The sequence below is a fragment of the Capsicum annuum genome, chromosome 12 (assembly GCF_002878395.1).
Source record: "Capsicum annuum cultivar UCD-10X-F1 chromosome 12, UCD10Xv1.1, whole genome shotgun sequence".
Taxonomy (NCBI): domain Eukaryota; kingdom Viridiplantae; phylum Streptophyta; class Magnoliopsida; order Solanales; family Solanaceae; genus Capsicum; species Capsicum annuum.
This window is the reverse complement of record NC_061122.1, coordinates 227190072-227209248: the sequence shown is the minus strand read 5'-3', so window position 1 is coordinate 227209248 and position 19177 is coordinate 227190072. Positions and strand designations below refer to the sequence as shown.

At 32.3% G+C, this 19177-nt stretch overlaps 3 protein-coding genes across 4 annotated transcripts; 2 read left to right on the top strand and 1 right to left on the bottom strand.

The window, feature by feature from the left end:
• The first annotated feature begins 1036 nt into the window (after nt 1–1036).
• Nucleotides 1037–5033, top strand: LOC107851135 (40S ribosomal protein S10-1). Of its 2 annotated transcripts, none has more exons than XM_016696061.2 (5): nt 1037–1191; nt 3440–3488; nt 3595–3874; nt 3968–4103; nt 4848–5033. In XM_016696061.2, the coding sequence occupies exons 1-5, from the start codon at nt 1189–1191 to the stop codon at nt 4929–4931; spliced, it is 552 nt and encodes a 183-aa protein (XP_016551547.2). In that variant the 5' UTR covers nt 1037–1188; the 3' UTR covers nt 4932–5033. The 2 variants fall into 2 exon arrangements, with proteins under 2 accessions (XP_016551547.2, XP_047257212.1); XM_047401256.1 differs by lacking the exon at nt 1037–1191 and adding an exon at nt 3168–3324.
• A 409-nt stretch (nt 5034–5442) lies between these two features.
• LOC107848845 (SAP30-binding protein) lies at nt 5443–5997 on the bottom strand. Its single transcript, XM_016693579.2, has one exon. It carries the CDS (start codon nt 5995–5997, stop codon nt 5443–5445), a length of 555 nt encoding a protein of 184 aa, XP_016549065.2.
• A 4514-nt stretch (nt 5998–10511) lies between these two features.
• LOC107849622 (peroxidase 46) lies at nt 10512–14736 on the top strand. Its single transcript, XM_016694177.2, has 4 exons — nt 10512–10877; nt 12068–12247; nt 12802–12967; nt 14058–14736. The coding sequence occupies exons 1-4, from the start codon at nt 10620–10622 to the stop codon at nt 14471–14473; spliced, it is 1020 nt and encodes a 339-aa protein (XP_016549663.1). The 5' UTR covers nt 10512–10619; the 3' UTR covers nt 14474–14736.
• The last annotated feature ends 4441 nt before the right edge of the window (nt 14737–19177 follow it).

The following is a 19177-nucleotide window of genomic DNA, read 5'->3' as shown; positions in this document are numbered from 1 at the left end:
TTTATATCACATTGGAGGTTGTATAAAATAATCCTACGTTGGATAGAATAAGATGGGATATCTAAGACTAAATTTGGTGTATGTTTAGTCGATGCCATAAATTAGTTCCGATATAAATTTATACCAACCAAATTTATCCATAGATATCTCATGTCATTTGGGAAACCAAACATTAATGAAATAGTCAAACATAAGGGCGCTAGTTATAAAAACTCTCTTAGCATTAAATTAATTACAAAATATAATGGGTAAAGAAAAATTGTGTGTATCTTAGGTCTGTGTATTCCAGATACACGTGCATTGATATACCCGACCCTGTGTATCTAGACTTTTTAAAAGCTATTTATCTGAGTTGTGTATCCCAAATACACCTGAAATTTGTTTTGCGTATCTGTGCAGTTACTTCAATATGTAATAGCCATGTATCTCAGATACAACCAAAATTTCTATTGTGTATCTAAGCAATTACTTCAAATCTAATAGTTGTTTATCTCAAATACACTCAAAATTTATACTGCGTATCTAGGTCAATTACTTCGGGTACATCTTGTAATTAGGGATCAAGCCTCCTACATTTCTGTTGTGTGCCCAAAAGTATAGGAAAAATAACATAAATATACACCTTAATTTATCATATTCACACAAATCCCTACGTAATTACAAAAATCTCAACTAATTATATATCTTCATTGGATGTATCAGGGAACTAATTAGGTATCTCGATAGACCCAAAATCAGAAAAAAAATATCTAAATATAATTATTTATCTTTAAAAGGAAAAAATGTACCTTCGTTAGATGTATTATGTATCTCAATAGACTCCAAATCGAAAAAAATGTATTGAGAGCTAATTGTATATCTTTACAAAGGAAAAATATATATCTTCGTTGGATGTATCAAGAGCTAATTATATATCTCGACAGATCTAAAATTGAGATTTCAGTAATTACGTAAAATATCAATTTTTTTTGTAATTAAGCTCCAAACTATCGGAATTTATGTATTTATCCAGAAGGATAGCCTTTCTCCAAGCCCAAATACCTAGTGAGTTGGTTGAACTAAATTAGAGCCCAAATCCAAAAAGCCCAAATCTCTACCAAACCCTAATTTGTTCCTTCGTATTATATTCATTCTCTTTTCTCCCCCAAAAAACTCTTCACCTCTCTTTCTCTCCAACGAAAAATCAAAATGGTATGTTTCTGTTTATCTCTAATTAATCCAACAAAATTAATCTTTTTTGTTTTTTACTATTAATGTTGTTTCAATTGTTAGTTAATTAGTTAATAATAATTTGTTTTTCTTTAATTTGTCAATTTAATTATTAATTATTAGTGTTTTTTACTAGTTAATATATGTTATATTTTCTTCCCATGTTATTTCATTTTATGTTACTATTTACTGTTTTTAGTACTTTGATTATCCTATTATTTTGTGGCAGTGATGATTGTGGTCTGGCCCTTAACTGAGCCCATGCACAGTGGGAGCTTTAGTGCATTATGCTTTTTTTTTTGTTTTTTTTTAGTGACTGTTATGTTTTAGTGTATGTCTTCTTGTGCTTTTTTAAGTATTTTGTTTTGGTTTCTTCACTTCCGTGGTTTCTTTTTTCTGAGCTGTTTTGTAATGGTTTTACTTGAGCCGAGTGGATATTGGGAATAACCTTTCTACCTTGTAGGGGTAAGATATGAGTATACGCTATCCTCGCTAGAATTTACTTGTGGGATTACATTGGGTATGTTGTTGTTGTTATTGTTTGGTAGTAGCTCTAAGTTCTCCCGACTCCATCTGTGGGATTACACTAGGTGTGTTTTTGTTGTTGTTGTCGGCGGCAGAGCTAGAATTTTTAACTAAGGGGGTTCAAAATTGAAAGAAGTAAGCACACGGACTAGCCGAAGGGAAGGGGGGGTGGGGGGTCAACGTCAACTATATATACATAAAAAATAATTTTAAACATGTATAAATAGTGTAATTTTTCGTCGAAGGGGGTTCGGCACCCCCTAGCCGTAAGGTGGCTCTTTCCCTGGTTGTTGTTTGGTAGTAGATCAAAATTCCCCGACCCCATCTGGAGAGTTACGCTGGGTATGTTGTTGTTGTTGTTGTTTGGTAGTAGCTCAAAATTTCCCGACCCCATCTGTAGGATTACACTGGGTATGTTGTTGTTGTTGTTGTTGTTTGGTAGTAGCTCTAAGTACCCTGATTCCGTCTAGTTGGATTACACTGGATACGTTGTTTGGTAGTAGCTCAAAATTCCCCGACCCCATCATTGGGATTACACTGGGTATGTTGTTATTGTTGTTTGGTAATAGCTCAAAGTGCCCTGATTCCATCTGGTTGGATTACATTGGTTATGTTGTTGTTTGGTAGTAGCTCAAAAATTCCCCGACCGCATCTGTAGGATTACACTGGTATGTTGTTGTTGTTGTTGTTTGGTAATAGCTCAAAGTGCAATCTAGTTGGATTACACGGAATATGTTGTTGTTTGGTAATAGCTCAAAAATTCCCCGACTCCATCTCTGGGATTACACCGGGTGGTAGTAGTGCAAAGTGCCCTGACTCCATCTAGTTGGATTACACTGAATATGTTGTTGTTTGGTAGTAGCTCAAAAGTTCCCCGACCCCATCTTTGGGATTACACTGGTTATGTTGTTGTTGTTGGTGGTGCTTGGTAGTAGCTCAAAATGCCCTGATTCCATCTAGTTGGATTACACTGGATACATTGTTTGGTAGTAGCTCAAAATTCCCCTACCCCATCTTTGGGGATTACATTGGGTATGTTGTTGTTTTTTGGTAGTAGCTCAAAGTGCCCTGACTCCATCTAGTTGGATTACACTGGATATGTTAATGATTGGTAGTAGCTCAAAAATTCCCCGACCCGAATCTTTGGGATTACACTGGGTATGTTTTTGTTGTTTGGTAATAGCTCAAAATTCCTACCCCACCTTTGGGATTTCAGTGCTCAGACCCCATTTTTGGGATTACACTATGTTGTTGTTTGGTAGTAGCTCAAAATTCCTACACCTACCTGTATGATTACTATTGGCTTGTTGTTGTTGTTGGTGGTAATAGTTCAAAAGTGTGATGAAATAGAGGTACTAGTTTGTGTTTAAGAATTAAATCTGTTTTTTACAAAAATCTAAATGGCTAATTACTAGAAAAATAATTCGATGAAGTGGGTTGAGCTGCGGGGTCTCAGGTTTAAAACCCGGGCGAGGTAAAAGACTTGATTTTTCCCCATCTGTTAGAGCTTTGGAGGAGGATAGTGTTACCAGGGTCGCTGAATCCAAAAAAGTACTCAATTCTCTCAGAAGTTCTTATTATCTCTACGAGGTATAGGTTAGGTCTACATACACCTTATCCGCGCCTAACCGCGTGGGATTGCACTAGGTTTGTTGTTATTTTTGTCCCAGAATTTCTTATGCATTTCATGAAAATGTTTTTTCAGATTATCCCAGAGAAGAACCGGAGAGAGATCTCCAAGTACCTCTTCCAAGGTTTGGTTTCATTATTTCTTTCTGTTTTTTATGTATTAGATGCTTTCAAAGATTAGTTGAAATGACGTTGGTATTTATTGTGAATTTTACATTTACGGCATTGTAGAGGGAGTATGCTTTGCGAAGAAGGACTACAATTTGGCGAAACATCCCAACATTGATGTGCCAAACTTACAAGTGATTAAGCTGATGCAAAGCTTTAAGTCGAAGGAGTACGTGCGCGAGACCTTTGCTTGGATGCACTACTACTGGTATCTTACCAATGATGGCATCGAGTTTCTCAGGACTTACCTCAATCTTCCTTCTGAAATTGTCCCTGCCACATTGAAGAAGTCTGCCAAGCCCCTTGGTCGTCCCATGGGTGGACCTCCAGGCGATAGACCCCGGTAACCTTTTCACCAACAATTTATGTAGCTTAAATGAAATAAAGTATCTCGAGTGATTGAATTGATTTTGATGTCTTCCTTCGTATTTTGCAGTGGACCACCTAGGTTTGAGGGTGATAGGCCAAGGTTTGGTGATAGGGATGGGTATCGTGCTGGTCCAAGAGGTCCACCTGGTGAATTTGGAGGCGAGAAGGGTGGAGCTCCAGCAGACTACCAGCCTGCATTCAGGGTATGTCGAAATAAGCTTCCTTTATTTAGTGTCTACTTTTTAGAGCAAGTTTTGTATTGAGACTTTGAAGGGAATGAAATAGGAATTATTTTTGATTAAGGCATCATGTCCTTATGTTTTCAATCCATTTATATTTTCACTATGGCATGAGGCTTACCAATTTCTGTCACTTTTTACTGTTCAAGTAATGTCACTTTCCTACATTTTAGAGGAATTGAAATGGAGAAAACATACCATAGTAAAATGTTCTTGTCATTCTCTGATGCCAATGTGCCATTTTACTTGCTGAATTGTAAAATCCTGGTATTGTTATTATCTTTTTTCCCTCTTGATGCATTGTTTACTTGCTTACCAATTACTGTAAGGAGCCTATTGCACTGTAGTGTATTTCATTAAGATGTCCCTGTTTTAGTTGTCTTATGCTGAACTTCCCATTGGACATATCATTTTGGTTCTTCCCATCCCTCTATAGAAGTGGAATAGTGCATTTCAGGATGTTGATTTTTGCGTCCCTTGGTACATCTTTGTCCGTCTTCTTTAATTGACCTATATGTGATCCGCATGTCAATTGATGTGGTTGAAATGTTACCTGTTAAACGAATTCGTTCAGTGGGCACTAATGTCTGATATTATGGTTTCCGTTGGTGGACAATCTAATTTTGCGCATCTTACTCGTGATTTTAGGCTACCTACTCATTGTTACATTGTGTCGATTAAATCTAAACTATAATTTTGTACTTGTAGGGTGGTGGTGGAGGTGGAAGACCTGGATTTGGGCGTGGAGCTGGAGGTTTCGGTGGTGCACCCCCTAGTTCAAACTTCTCTTAGGTTGCTATTGTTTTGTGTTATTTAGCCAAATTTTGATCTTCAGATGTTGGAATTGACTTAATCTATCTTGGATCTTTAATGAACTGCTACATTTTCTGGTCATTGTGTTACATGGCACAACAGAACACTTGCAACATGTTTTATTTCAGAGTAAAATAGCCTCCCCAAAGAATGATAGATCATTCGTCTTCTCTACCGCCCTCACCGTAATCCTACAAGTGAGGGCTAAGAGGGTGGTGTGTACGCGACCTTATCCCTACTGTTTCGTTTTTCAAGTTTATCTGCCTCAACTCAATTGTGCATGAAGCTTACATATTTGCTCCTAAAGTTTGGCTTGTCAAAGTTTAATTCCAGACAATTTGAAAGCAGACAAACTTTTGTATTTCAGACATTTTTCGAAAACATAAGTTGTATTTCATAAAGAATAAGGAAAAATATAATCATTAACCCAGAGTCCATAACCTCATTCATAAGGATCACTTCCATGCCAAACTAGATTGTCAAGATCTATCTATCTAATTGGCTTCTTGTCATTAGGTTGCTTAGTGTAATTTTTTGCCGAGGGGTTTGGGTGAACACCTTGGCGTTGTAGCCCCTGGTCCTGGCGTTTTTGTTGCACGAATGCAGCATAACCAGCACCAGCATGTGCACCAACAGTAGAGACAGGGTTCACCTTGTCCCACTTCGACTTTTTCTTCTGTCTACCATCCCCAGCTGCCCACGGTGGTATGATGACAACCTTTGCACTCGTCCTCTGACGCTCCTGCTCTCTTCTGATCTCCACTTCACGCGCCTGTGCCTCTATTTCATCGTAAAAATCACCTTTATTATATCCATGCAGATCGAATACATCTTTACTGAAACAAGATCCAATTTGATCAATCTTATGAAAATTCACTAAATGCTCCAACAAATCTGGATTTCTATATCCCTTGTTGCTACGTAAGTCTGCATTAAAACTTCTCCCAGTTTTCGTCCTTTCATCGAGGAATTTCTCTACCGCTGCTTGCAATTCCATTGAACACTTCTCCTTTGGTGGAGGATGAAGAAAAAAATTCTCCAACATATCTACTTCTTTTTGTTCTTCTGGATGAACAACAACATTAACAAATTCTACTACTACTTGTTTTTCATGTTGTTTGTCTTCGTCTTGTTCTTCTGCATGAACAACAACGTTAACAAATTCTTCTTCTTTTTCATGTTGTTCTTCTTCGTCGTCGTCGTCGTCGTCACCGTAGACAGCCAGTTGAGCTATGCTGCCTTCCAATTCTTTCTTATGTGATGCCATTGTGATCAAGAAAAATTTATATTCGTAAACTCAAATAATTCTCCACAAATAATTTTGGCTACTAGCACCCCTATTTATAGTAGTGTAAAACCTAATGTAGATGGAACGAGAAATCCTGGTCCGATATTATTCATACTAAAATAAGATATATATATATATATATACAGCCATTAAATTGCATTATTTAAAGTGTTGCTTAGGCAGGAAGCAAATAAATTAACCTAAATTAATCTAGTCTAATTTGTAGGCAAAAAATTCCTAGTCACAAACTCTTCTAAATGGAACTACAAGTTTGCTTAGCCGCATTAACAACTTAATTAAATCATATTCCATAAATTAAACCCTATAACATTTTTATTAACCTAATCACATTCTTCTTATTTTTTCTGCAATTTCCTTAATTTCCTTAATTTGTAGTTTGTTATTTTGTTCATGAAGGGAAATAAAGTATCCATGGGCATCCATTAGGGTTTTTAGAAGGTTATAATATAGAATTGATTCATCAAATGTTCAAGAATAAAATACCAAAGGTTATAATATTTTAGTAATTTCTTAAAATTTTAGTGTCTACGTAAATTAAGAAATACATTTTTTTTTTTTAATTTGAAGCATCGCCTGGTCTTGCTTTTGTTGCCACTCTTTTGACTTTAAAATTAATTACTTAATTGATCAATATTCATGACACCTGGATTTGCTGTATTTGAGTCGAGAATATTTTGAAAATAATCGCTCTATCTTCACAAGGTAGTGGTAAGATATGTGTACACTCTACCCTCTCACAAGGTAGTGGTCGTAAAATATGTATATACTCTATCCTCTCAGACATTGTGTATGTTGTTGAAGATTAATGATTAATATTGATGACATGTGATTCTTATGTATAACATTATTTCAAATTATTATGAATGGAACTTGTGAATATATATATATATATATGTGGTTGATGATCACTAACTTTGAGCAATGATAAAGTTATTTTCCAATGCTTACATCAAAGGTAATTGCCTATATTACACTGCATGGGGTGCAGTGCTCTTAATTGGATCTTCTATAAATGCGAAATGTTTCGTACACTGAGGGTCAAAATCTTAAGTATTGTGGTTCATATATATTTTCAGTATGATACTTTCAGAGCATTGTTTTATTTATTTATATTTTCTAGTATCTTTTAGGGAGTTACGGAATAAATAATTGATGTTTGCATCAGGACAAACTGTCTTATGGTGTGGCTCTCCCAAATTTCACATGAACATGAAATATTTTGTGCCCCAAAATATCTCTTTTTTATAAATTCAGAGAAGGAAATAAGGTGGTAGATGCAATGTGTGTTGAAGGTATTTTCAATACTCCCTTCATTCGGTTTTACCTGTCACATTTTGAGTTGACATATCCATTAAGAAAATAATTAATAACATGATTATTTTATCATAATATTCCTATTAAGTGATGCTTACATTGTATCTTGAAATTAATTTGGAAAAAAAGCAATTAATGTTAAAAATAAAATAGGAAAAAAGAAACTGTTTTCTTTTGATATGTCAAAAATAACAAGTAAAAATAAAAATTCAATTAGAAAATGAATGACAAGTAAAAGCGAACAGCGGGAGTAATTTGATTGCCTTGATCATATGTGCATGTAGATAAATGGATATATTCACAATATTGGGGAGTTTCTATAAGGGTGTAATGGAGTGTTATACCTTAAAAAAAAGTATGGGAGAAATAACACTAGTAAATGCAAGAATATAGAGCTTATAAAACATTAAAAATAGGCAGCAATATTGACCTTTATCCATTAATGAAGGGGATGAAAATCACACGAATGTCATTGAAGTTTAAAATTTTCGTAATGATAAAAAATATTACTTCCTCCGTTTTATTTTAGTTGGCCCTTTTTCTAAAAATATTTATTTCAATTTAGTTGTCAATTTGATGAAATCAAGAGGATTTATTATGTATGTTCTTCCAATATTATCCTCAATAATAAATAATTAAATAAAGTGTATTTACTCAAATTCATATTTTCAATGTATAATTAATAAGGTTATTTTAGTAAAATAAGTCTCTATTAAATAATTTCTTAAAGGGTGTGCCAAGTCAATAAGGATCAACTAAAATGAAACGGAGCGAGTAGAGAATTTCTCCTCATCTACATAAATTATGAAGAAAAGTTATCCCAATACTCGTGTTAAAATAAGAACTTATAAAACATTTAAGATAGGCAGATCCGTTAACCAACATGGGTTATATTGCAGTGGATAAGGCTGTTACACCCCTAATCGAAGGTCGAGGGTTCGACTCTGGGTACGAAGAAAACTCTATTGGAAGCGCTGCCACCTTAATGGGCTCTGCAGTGCGCGATCCGAATTAGTCGAGACTCCAATGCAGGCACCGAACACTAAAAAGCTAGATCCGTTAATGAAGGGGATGAAAATCACTTGCTCGTATCAAGGTTCAAATTTTAGTAAGGACTAAAATGCTAGGGAATTTTTTCACATTTACATAAGTTAGGAAGAGAAATTACCTAAATATCGGTGCATATTGGAAGTAAATCATACTTGAGAAAATAGTCAACGTGGGCGTAAGCTGGCCATATTTTTTAGATGAAAAGGATAGCTCGATTCACTAAAACTTATATTATGTGCAGAGTTCAAACTATAGATAAGAAACTAATCATAAGAATTTATTATACACAATCTACACAATCTTATGATGTATTTTTATAAAAAGAAAAACTTTCACCGCTTAAAATTCACGACCTCGTAATCACGTAACAACTTATATTTATATTTACCAGTTGACTAGTATTTAAAACTCATCTGTTTTCCACTTTGTCAGAAATGAGTAATAATCATTGATATACTCCCATGACCAAACCAAATAATAGAAAAAATTACATAAGCTTATCTGTATATACTACCTAGCCATAATGTATATATGGAGAGAGGCGGAGTCAGCTTAGTAATAGGAGTTTCGTTCAAATCTTTTTCGATGAAAAGTTATATTATTAATACATGATTAATAATTTTAGGATTGTGTCCATAAATGGGGGTCGTACTTTACGGATGCCATATTTCTTATCTCTTGTTTCATATTGCGCTTATTTATCTTATTTCGTATTGCTCTGATTTTTATTTTATTTTTAGTATGTCTTATTCCTTTTATGTTATGCCACCCACCATGCTTAATGGTGCATTACGCTCTTACTTACTATTCTTTATCTTGAGCCGGGGGTCTATTGTAAACAACCTCTCTACTTCTTTGGAGGTAGCGGTATGGACTGCGTACATTCTATCATCCCCAGACCTCACTTTATGGGAATAAACTGGGTTTGTTGTTGAATACATAATTAAAATAATTTTTATATATATATTATAGATGTTGAACCTCCTTCGATGAATTTCTCTTCAAATTTTAAACCCCGCAAAAATTCTGATTCTGCGAGAAACTGCAAAGTATAACTCAACCAGGTCTTAAAAAAATGTGATAAAAGGTATTGACAACACTGTGACCCACAGGACAGAGCCATGTACGTGAGGGGTGTCAACCGATCGGCACCTTCTTCATCAGGAAATTATGCTGTGGATATACACTACATATTGATATCTTTTGGCTTTTTCGTGAATTTACTTCTTTATATTTTGATATTTCTTAATGAAAATTCTAGTTGGTTGAGCATGAAATCTCTCAGGTTCGAAACCCCTTCCTACTTTCTCGATTGAGCTTATAGCACAGGAAATTCTCATGTATGATTTGTAAGTTATCAAATTGAAGCGAAATTTATCTTGTACACATTTGAAGGATAGCGACCGCATGCAGATTTCTCCTCATTAGAAAGAAAGAAAGAAAAAAATAATACTAGCACATGGAATCTCTCAAATGGGAGATCTTAGGTTCAACACCCCTTCCTACTTTCTCGATCGAGCTTATAGCACATAAAATTCTCCCGTGTAATTTACGAGTTATTAAATTAAAATCAAATTTATCTTGTAGATATTTGAAGGATAGCGACCACATGTTACTCCAAATAAAAAAAATATTAATATAGCTACTTATAACAATATGGGTAGCTAGCTTCTAAATGGGGTTAGATTAATGTTACACATTAAAAAGTATGGAACAAAATCATACATAGAACATGCAACTATGCAAGCATTAACATTTCACAAAACAAAAAAAAATTATTTTAGGCTTCACTATTTTCCACTCTTTGTCAGAAAATAATTAAAATCATTTACTATACCCCTACCAGATTAACCAAACCAAATAAATGCACCCCCATAAATTAAATACTCAACCTTCAACTTCCTCCTCTTCAACTTTTTCATTTTTATTCCTTCATTTTACTGGGCAACAAACTGAAAACACAAAAGAAATTAAGCACTTTATACCAAAAATATATGGAGAAACTAAAAATATATTTGAGCCAAAAATTATGTCCATATAAATATTACTACAAAGTTTTATTTCTTGTTATATTTTGTTTATTAACACATTTTCCAAATACTTCTTGTTCAACACTTTCATTTAATTTTTATGGACTTTCTTGTCCTTCAGCTGAATTTATAGTGAAAAATACAGTGAGATCAGCTTCTTCTATGGATCCAACTCTACCTGCAAAACTCCTTCGTCTTTTTTTTCATGATTGCTTCGTTGAGGTAAATATTTGATCGTATATATAAAAGAATTTTTATATTATCAGTGTAATTTAACGTAATATATTTACGACTTTCTCTAAATATATATAACATATATATATATGTTAGAGTTTGTGACCCAAATTCTGTTGATCCGGCCTAGAAAAGTTCGCGGTGCGACCCATGTTTGTGATTTTTTGTGAGGTCTAGGATTTATTTGTATGCATGTATTATATAAGTGCGTTTAGTGGATCGTTTTGGACGTTTTAAATACGTCATTATATTCTCCTCATTGTATTCTCTATCCATCATAGTGAATTTCTCCTCCTTTGCCTGTGGTTTTTCTCGTCAAAGATTTTCACGTAAATCTGTGTATTCATCTTATTTTCTTTTGCTTGTGGTTTGCTTATTGTTGTCCGATTTATATATATATATATACACACAATTTTTTTAGTGTACATACATCATAATTTTCTATATACTTGCTACTATTTTTTTTTTTTTAATGAAGAGTATTTATTGTATGGCGACGTAACACTCAATATAAAATAACTTAATGATTATGAGCAATTACTTATGGTTTACACCAGTCAATTATGTGTCTTTTATATACACTTTATATCACTTAATTACAATTAAGTAGTTTTTTCATTCGCTTTTACTTTTTACTTGTGAGTAATTTACTTATTGAATTTCTACTTTTACTTATTAGGTTTGACATATTAAGAGGGACAACTTCTTTTTTTCTATTTTACCCTTAACATTAATTTTTTTTTTCAAATTAATTACAAGATATAATGTAAGCATCATTTAATAGGTGTATTATGGTAAAATGGCCATATTATTAATTATTTTTCTTAATAGATGTGTCAACTCAAAAAAAGACAAGTAAAATCGAACGAAGAGAGTATACTAGTTAGGGTCTAGGAGTATGTAAGTTCACTATAATTTACACTCTATGGTAAACTTCATCGGTCTGATGTAAACACCGAATAAATAAATTTTAAATAAATAAGTTCAATGAAATTCTTCCTCTAATATTACTTCTTTCGTCTCAATTTATATCACACAAATTCTTTTTTTTCTGAACAAGTTAGGAAGAAAAATATGTCATATAAATTAAGACAGATGACGTGTTCTTTAAGTTTAGTATATGAAAAATTGACCAAAAAAATATTGGCGAAAATTTTAATTTTTTTTTTTTTAATCAGGGTTGTGATGCATCAATACTATTAGAAGGAAATGCAACAGAGAGAAGTGATCCAGCAAATAAATCAGTTGGAGGATTTTCAGTTATTGACAATGCTAAAAGGGTGTTGGAAATATTTTGTCCAGCTACTGTTTCTTGTGCTGATATTGTTGCATTGGCTGCTAGAGATGCTGTTGAATTTGTATGCTCCAAAAACTTATCCTCTTTTTTTTTTATTTTTTTTTATTGAGATAACTATTCAGTACCTCCGGAATTATGGTCAAAGTTGCTATGACACACTTTAACTTTATCGGGGTCCTATTATCCCCTAAACTCAGTAGCCGTTTGGCCATGAAAATTATTTTCTTTTTTTTTTTGAAAAATTATCTCACTTTAGTGAAAAAAGTGAAAACTCACTTTAGCCCTCCAAAAATTGTTTAGTTTGTCACATATAAAAATCTGATGTTTAAATGGAGAAGGGTATAAGAGTAGACTCTTTATCAATCGAGTTTTGACTAGTGGATTAGCTGCCCAAAAAATAATTGTACTTGTGATCAGGAGGTCACAGGTTCAAGTTCCACAAACAGTCTTCTTTAGATTGTTTTCACGTCTTCTAAGCAATGGACTTGCTTTAGATTACGCTCCTTTAACGACTCGAACTCACAGTTTAAGAGTTGAAAGTGAAAGATATCCTTATCATCCGAGCAACTCCCTCTTATCGATTAAGGTGTGTTAATTTTGATGATAACAAAACAGGCAGGAGGTCCAAGTGTTCAAATTCCAACAGGAAGAAGAGATGGAAGAGTTAGTTTGGCAACAAATGTGAGACCAAATATAGTGGACACAAGTTTCACAATGGATCAAATGATTAATATTTTTTCCACTAAGGGACTTTCGTTAGATGATCTTGTTATCCTATCAGGTATATCTATTTATATATACTTCTTTAATTTCTTTCATAAACTCATTTAATATGATTAAATTTTTAATTAGGCATTAGAGGTACAAACATAAATTTAGGAAAAAGAGCAAGAAAAATATATCTAAACTTTGGCGAAATTTGTTGTAACACGCCTTAACTTTGTGGGGGGTCTTATGTCCCCCTCGACTATTTATTACTGCATTTCTGTGACCTATATTCTCCAGCTGGACCATTCAAACCCTTACGCGCTCAATGCGCGCGTATTCACGCAGTGGTTCAGCTGGACAAATATATATTATAGAAATCGGTAATAAATAATCGAGAGGATCATAGAACCCCACAAAGTTAAGGCGCGTTACAGCAAATTTCATCAGAATTTAGGTATATTTTAAAACATTTTCCCTAAATTTTATAAGTAATTTTACCAAATTATAAAGATGCCAATAATTTCGAAGATGAGAAGACTAGCAACAGTGTTTGTGTGGACAAAAACTTTATGAGTTAATAGTACTGTAATTTAAGTAGGTCACAAGAATTTAAAGCTATTTATTCCTCACACCTGGTTACGCGTATTCACAATTCTAAATGACATAATATAACAAGAAATTTCGATCAAAATAAATTATTTTTAAAATAGGAATCTTTCTGATAGTAACGTTTTTGGTTTAAAATATTACCAACAGTAACGAGACTCTACAACTCTGCCACATGCACTCTGCCAATTATCAAACTCTACAGAGTTTGATGTGGCAGACTTGCAGAGTCTCGTCGTCATTGGTAATGTTTTAAGCCAAAAACGTTAATGTCGGTAACGATTCCTACTTTAATGCCGTTTTGGTCTGTTAATTTTTTGAAAACCTAATATGTTGCTGCGAACAACGTTTATATTCTAGTTTTGTAAGGTTTTCAAAAAACATATTACTTTTGGTGAATTAATTTTAAAAAATAACTTATTTTGGTCATAAATTCCTTATTTACAATCATATATTGCCGCTTTTAGTCCACTCATTTAATTTAATATGTGAAATTTGTATCTTTTAAGTTTTATTTTGTCAATTTTGACTAACAACTTGTATGCCAAAAATTGTAGGTGCACATACAATAGGATCAGCACATTGCAATGCATTTAGTGCTCGTTTTAGAGTGGACTCAAAGGGCAATTTAACACTAATTGACCCTTCATTAGACACAACATATGCAGCTGAGTTAACAAAACAATGTCCAGCAGGTGCAGCAACTTCCTCTATTACTGTCAAGAATGATCCTACAACACCTCAAATCTTTGACAATCAATATTACAAAGATTTGTTAGCACATAAGGGGCTTTTTCAGTCTGATTCAGTTTTGTTTAGTGATCGAAGAACTAAGGAAAGAGTCCTGGAGTTCGCGAATGATGAAAATGGATTTTTTCAGAGTTGGAGTCAGTCTTTTGTGAAGCTTTCTGTGCTTGGAGTTAAGACCGGAGATGTTGGAGAGGTCAGAGCTTCTTGTTCGGTCGTTAATTGATGTGAGATAGAGTTGCGTATGCAGAACTTTGTGTAAGTTTGTGTGGAATTATAGTGTCTCGAGTTGATATTTTACATATAGGTGGTGTGTTAATTGCTACAGGGTTTATTGTCATAATTTGGGCTTGTAAGTATGTTTTGAGTTTAGTGTTAAGTTGGTTTGTCTCAAATTGATACATACTTTGTATTATCTTTAATAAACATCGACCTATTGTATATTCATATTTTTTCGGAGTTGGAGTCAGTCTTTTGTGAGGCTTTCTATGTTTGGAGTTAAGACTGGAGATGTTGGAGAGATTAGAGCTTCTTGTTTGGTTGTTAATTAATGCATAATAGAGAGGCGTATGCAGAATTTTATATAAGTTGTGTGAGATTATAGTGTCACGAGTTGATACTTTGTTATTTACAACATTTTCGGGTACAAGAATCTGTATATACATGCAACAATAATTTCAACACAAGTTCAAGTCTAAGACTAGAACATTTATGAAGTTCCTTAACACCTTCAACACTAGATTATAAATAATATATCCAAGAAGTGTGTTAACTTTCAAAAATGAGATGAAACAGAATTTTAAGGTCAAGTCCCCCGACTTCACAAAGTGTCCTAAGGAATAATTTCCCTCATTGTACCCAAGGTTATGTAATTTTCCTTCCAGGATAAAATGACCTTCAATCCGAACAATAGCGGTACCTCAAATTGTTGGATTCTTCGAACTCACTCAACAGCTTAATGATCACACAGAGTTTTTGTATAGAAGAAGAGTGTTTTTGCTATAAAAAAACATGCAAATACCGAAGGATTATATCAGGTATTTATAGCCTTTAATGTATCCTTTTGGAAAGGATGCATTGGTTCAACAGAAAGACACCTTTTCAGCAGCAGTCACGTCCCTGCGCTCAGTGTGCTGGACATGCGCCTGTTCTGCGGCCGCAGGTGACGTTTGGCATATTCCAGTAGTTTCTGCGCTACATCTGCGCCCATAGGTCACCCTACAACGCAAAACAGTGTGCCTTTTCCCTCAAAGGGTTGCATCCTTTCGTGATGCGTTGCGTATGCGTCTGCATGGCATCAAAAATGCGCCCGCACTAGGAGAAAAATAATACTATCAAATTTTGAATTAAAAATTTCACTTGCAAACAAATCATTTTCCAAAGTCGAAGCCGAGCAAGCACCGACAACGATAGCGGCGTGAGGTACCACCTTGCTCTTGTCTTACTATCCATGTGGAGTTGGTATTTCTCATTATAAACACTTACAAGTTCTCTTCTCCCACCAATGTGGGAGAATTAGTGAACCTTCCTTTAAAAAGAGTACTTTTCAATTTGAGAGTACACTTTCTAAATTGGTGTCTCTCTTCCCTCCACCATTTTCCTCCATTTTCCATTCACATATACACCTTGAACCCAACATATTTTACATATAAGTGGTGTTTTATAGGATTTATTTTCATAATTTGGGCTTGTATGTTTGAGTTTAGTGTTAAATTGGCTTGTCACAAATTGATACGTACTTTGTATTATCTCTAATAAACATTGATCTGTTACATATTTATATTTTTTTGGAGTTGGAGTTAGTTTTTTTTGTGAGGCTTTCTATGCTTGGAGTTGAGACTGGAGATGTTGGAGAGGTCAGAACTTCTTGTTCAGTTGTTAATTGATGTGAGATAGATTGGCCTACGTAGAATTTTATGTAAGTTCGTGTGAAATTAGTGTGTCGAGTTGATATTTTACATATAGGTGGTGTGTTATAGGATTTATTGTCATTATTTGGGCTTGTAAGTATGTTTGAGTTTAGTGTTAAATTGGTTTGTTTCTAATTGATACATACTTTGTATTATTCTTAATAAACATCGACCTATTACGTATTCATATTTTTTTGGAGTTGGAGTTAGTCTTTTGTGAGGCTTTAATTCTATGCTTGGAGTTAAGACTGGAGATGGTGGAGAGGTTAGAGCTTCTTGTTTGGATGTTAATTAATGCGTAATAGAGAGGTATACGTAGAATTTTACGTAAGTTTGTATGAAATTATAGTGTGTCGGGTTGATATTTTACATATTGGTGGTGTGTTATAATGTTTATTGTTATAATTTGGGCTTATAAGTATGTTTGAGTTGATTAGTGGTAAATTGGTTTGTCTCAAATTAATACACACTTTGTATTATCTTTAATACATCGACCTATTACATATTCATATTTTCTTAGAGTTGGAGTCGGTTTTTTGTGCAGATGCTGGAGAGGTTAGAGCTACTTGTTCAGTCGTTAATTAATGTGTGATATAGAGTGGCGTACACAGAATTTTATGTAAGTTTGTGTGAAATTATCGTGTCTCGAGTTGATATTATATATATAAGCGGTGTGTTATAGGGTTTATTGTCATAATTTGTTTGAGTTTAGTATTAAATTGGTTTGTCTCAAATAGATACGTGCTTTGTATTATCTTTAATAAACATCGACCTATTACATATTCATATTTTTTCAGAGTTAGAGTCAGTCTAACTTTCTATGCTTGGAATTAAGACGGGAGATGATAAAAAGGTTAGAGCTTCTTGCTCAGTTGTTAATTAATGTGTGATATAGAGTGGCTTACGCAAAATCTTATGTAAATTTGTGTAAAATTATACTGTCTCGAGTTTATATGGTACATGGGTGGTGTGTTATAAGGCTTATTGTAATATTTGGGGTTGTAAGTATTTTTGAGTTTAGTGTTAAATTTGTTTGTCTCAAACTGATACTACTTTGTATTTTCTATTATATAGAAGAGGTGGTTTCGAGCACCTCTTTCAATTACCAAAAAACCTAATTATTTCCACATAATTAGATACCATGCCCTAATATATAATAATTTTATTATTTTATCATAATGATTTAAATATTTAATGTATTTTATTAATTTATATTAATTAACCATAACTACATATTGAAAGTAAAATTTATTTATTTATTTAATTATCTATCATATTCAAAATTAATTTGTTGCCACAAATCACAATAATTAATAACTTAAAATATTTAAAAGACATATAGAAATTTTATTGACTCTTACCAAAAAAACCTCTACTCCCACTTAATTACATACCATGCCCCAATATATAATAATTCCATTGTTTCATCATAATGATTTAAATATTTAATATATTCTATTAATTTATATTAATTAACTATAATACATATTGGAAGTAAAAAAAATTATTTATTTAATTGGCTATCATGTTCAAAATTAATTTGTTACCACAAATCACAATAATTAATAAATTAAAATATTTAAAAGACATATAAAAATTTTATTGACTCTCATTATTTTAGCAATACCACATAAATTGAGATAAAAGAAAAAGTACTGCAAATCATAATAATTAACAACTTAAAATATTTAAAAGATATATAAAAATTTTAGTTGACTCTCAAAATTGTATTGAAGCCACATAAATTGGGACACAAGGAGTAAATATATTATTTGATAATTATGTAAAAATTATTATAAATCACAATAATTAACAAGTTAAAATGTTTTTTTAAAAATAGATAAAAGTTCTATTCAACTCTCAAAATTTTATCGGCGCAGCATAAATTATGACAAAATAAAAAATTATCTTAATTAATTGAAACTAAATATTTAAAGTAAATAAATTTTATTATTTTAATTGAATTTTACATAAAAAATAATCTTTTTATTTATTTATTTTAGAAAATTTAAATTTTAAAATTACTTTTTCCTTATATAGAAATACTAATATTTAAAATTAACTTTAAATTTTTAAATTACAAAATTAATAAATTTAATTTAATAAATAAATTTCTAATGAATATTTCCTTAGAATTTGTGTTGGGTCAATATGTATCAAGTTAAAAAGAAATAAAGAAAAATATATAGTAAAATTTTATTATTGTGAAAGATAAATATAATGCACTATCCAATAATGTTTAATAATATCATATTTTGCAGATGCAAATATAGTATCCCGTATTTAATTAATATACTATTCCGGTGAATTATCGATGATTACTTTTGGATATATAAAATTATATTATTTTTTATAGTAATAACATAATTAATCGCTCTTAAGTAATTATTATGAGTCGTCTAGGTATTAAGAAAATAAATAACATTTAATGAAAAATAAAATAGACATAAAATACGAAATTAACTCTTAATGTTTTAAATTAAATTTTCGTCTTTCGAATGATGATTTTACTATATCACTCCTTATTATAAGTCATTTATGTATTAGAAAAATAAGAATAACAAAATGATATGTAAACATAAAGTATTTAATTGACTATCAAAATTATATTAGTGTCACAAAAATTGGGACGGGACAGAAGAAGATATAAAACAACATATATTATTTGAAAATGAAATAAAAAGTACTGTAAATAACAATAATTAACAAAACAAATTAAAAATTGATTGATTTCTATTTCAGCTGCTTCAGTCGTGATTTTACTATATCACCCCTAATTAATTATTATGGTCATTTAAGCATTGTGCCACATAAGTTGAGATAGAAAAAATATTATAAATCACAATGATAAAAAATTTAAATTATTTTTAAAATATAATTGGCTGTCGTCGACACAAAATTCTGGACAAGGAGAGTAGCATATATTATTCAAAAATTGCATAAAAAGTATTATAAATTACAATTGTTAACAACTTAAAATATCTAAAAATAATTTAATATGTTATATATTTCAAAAAAAT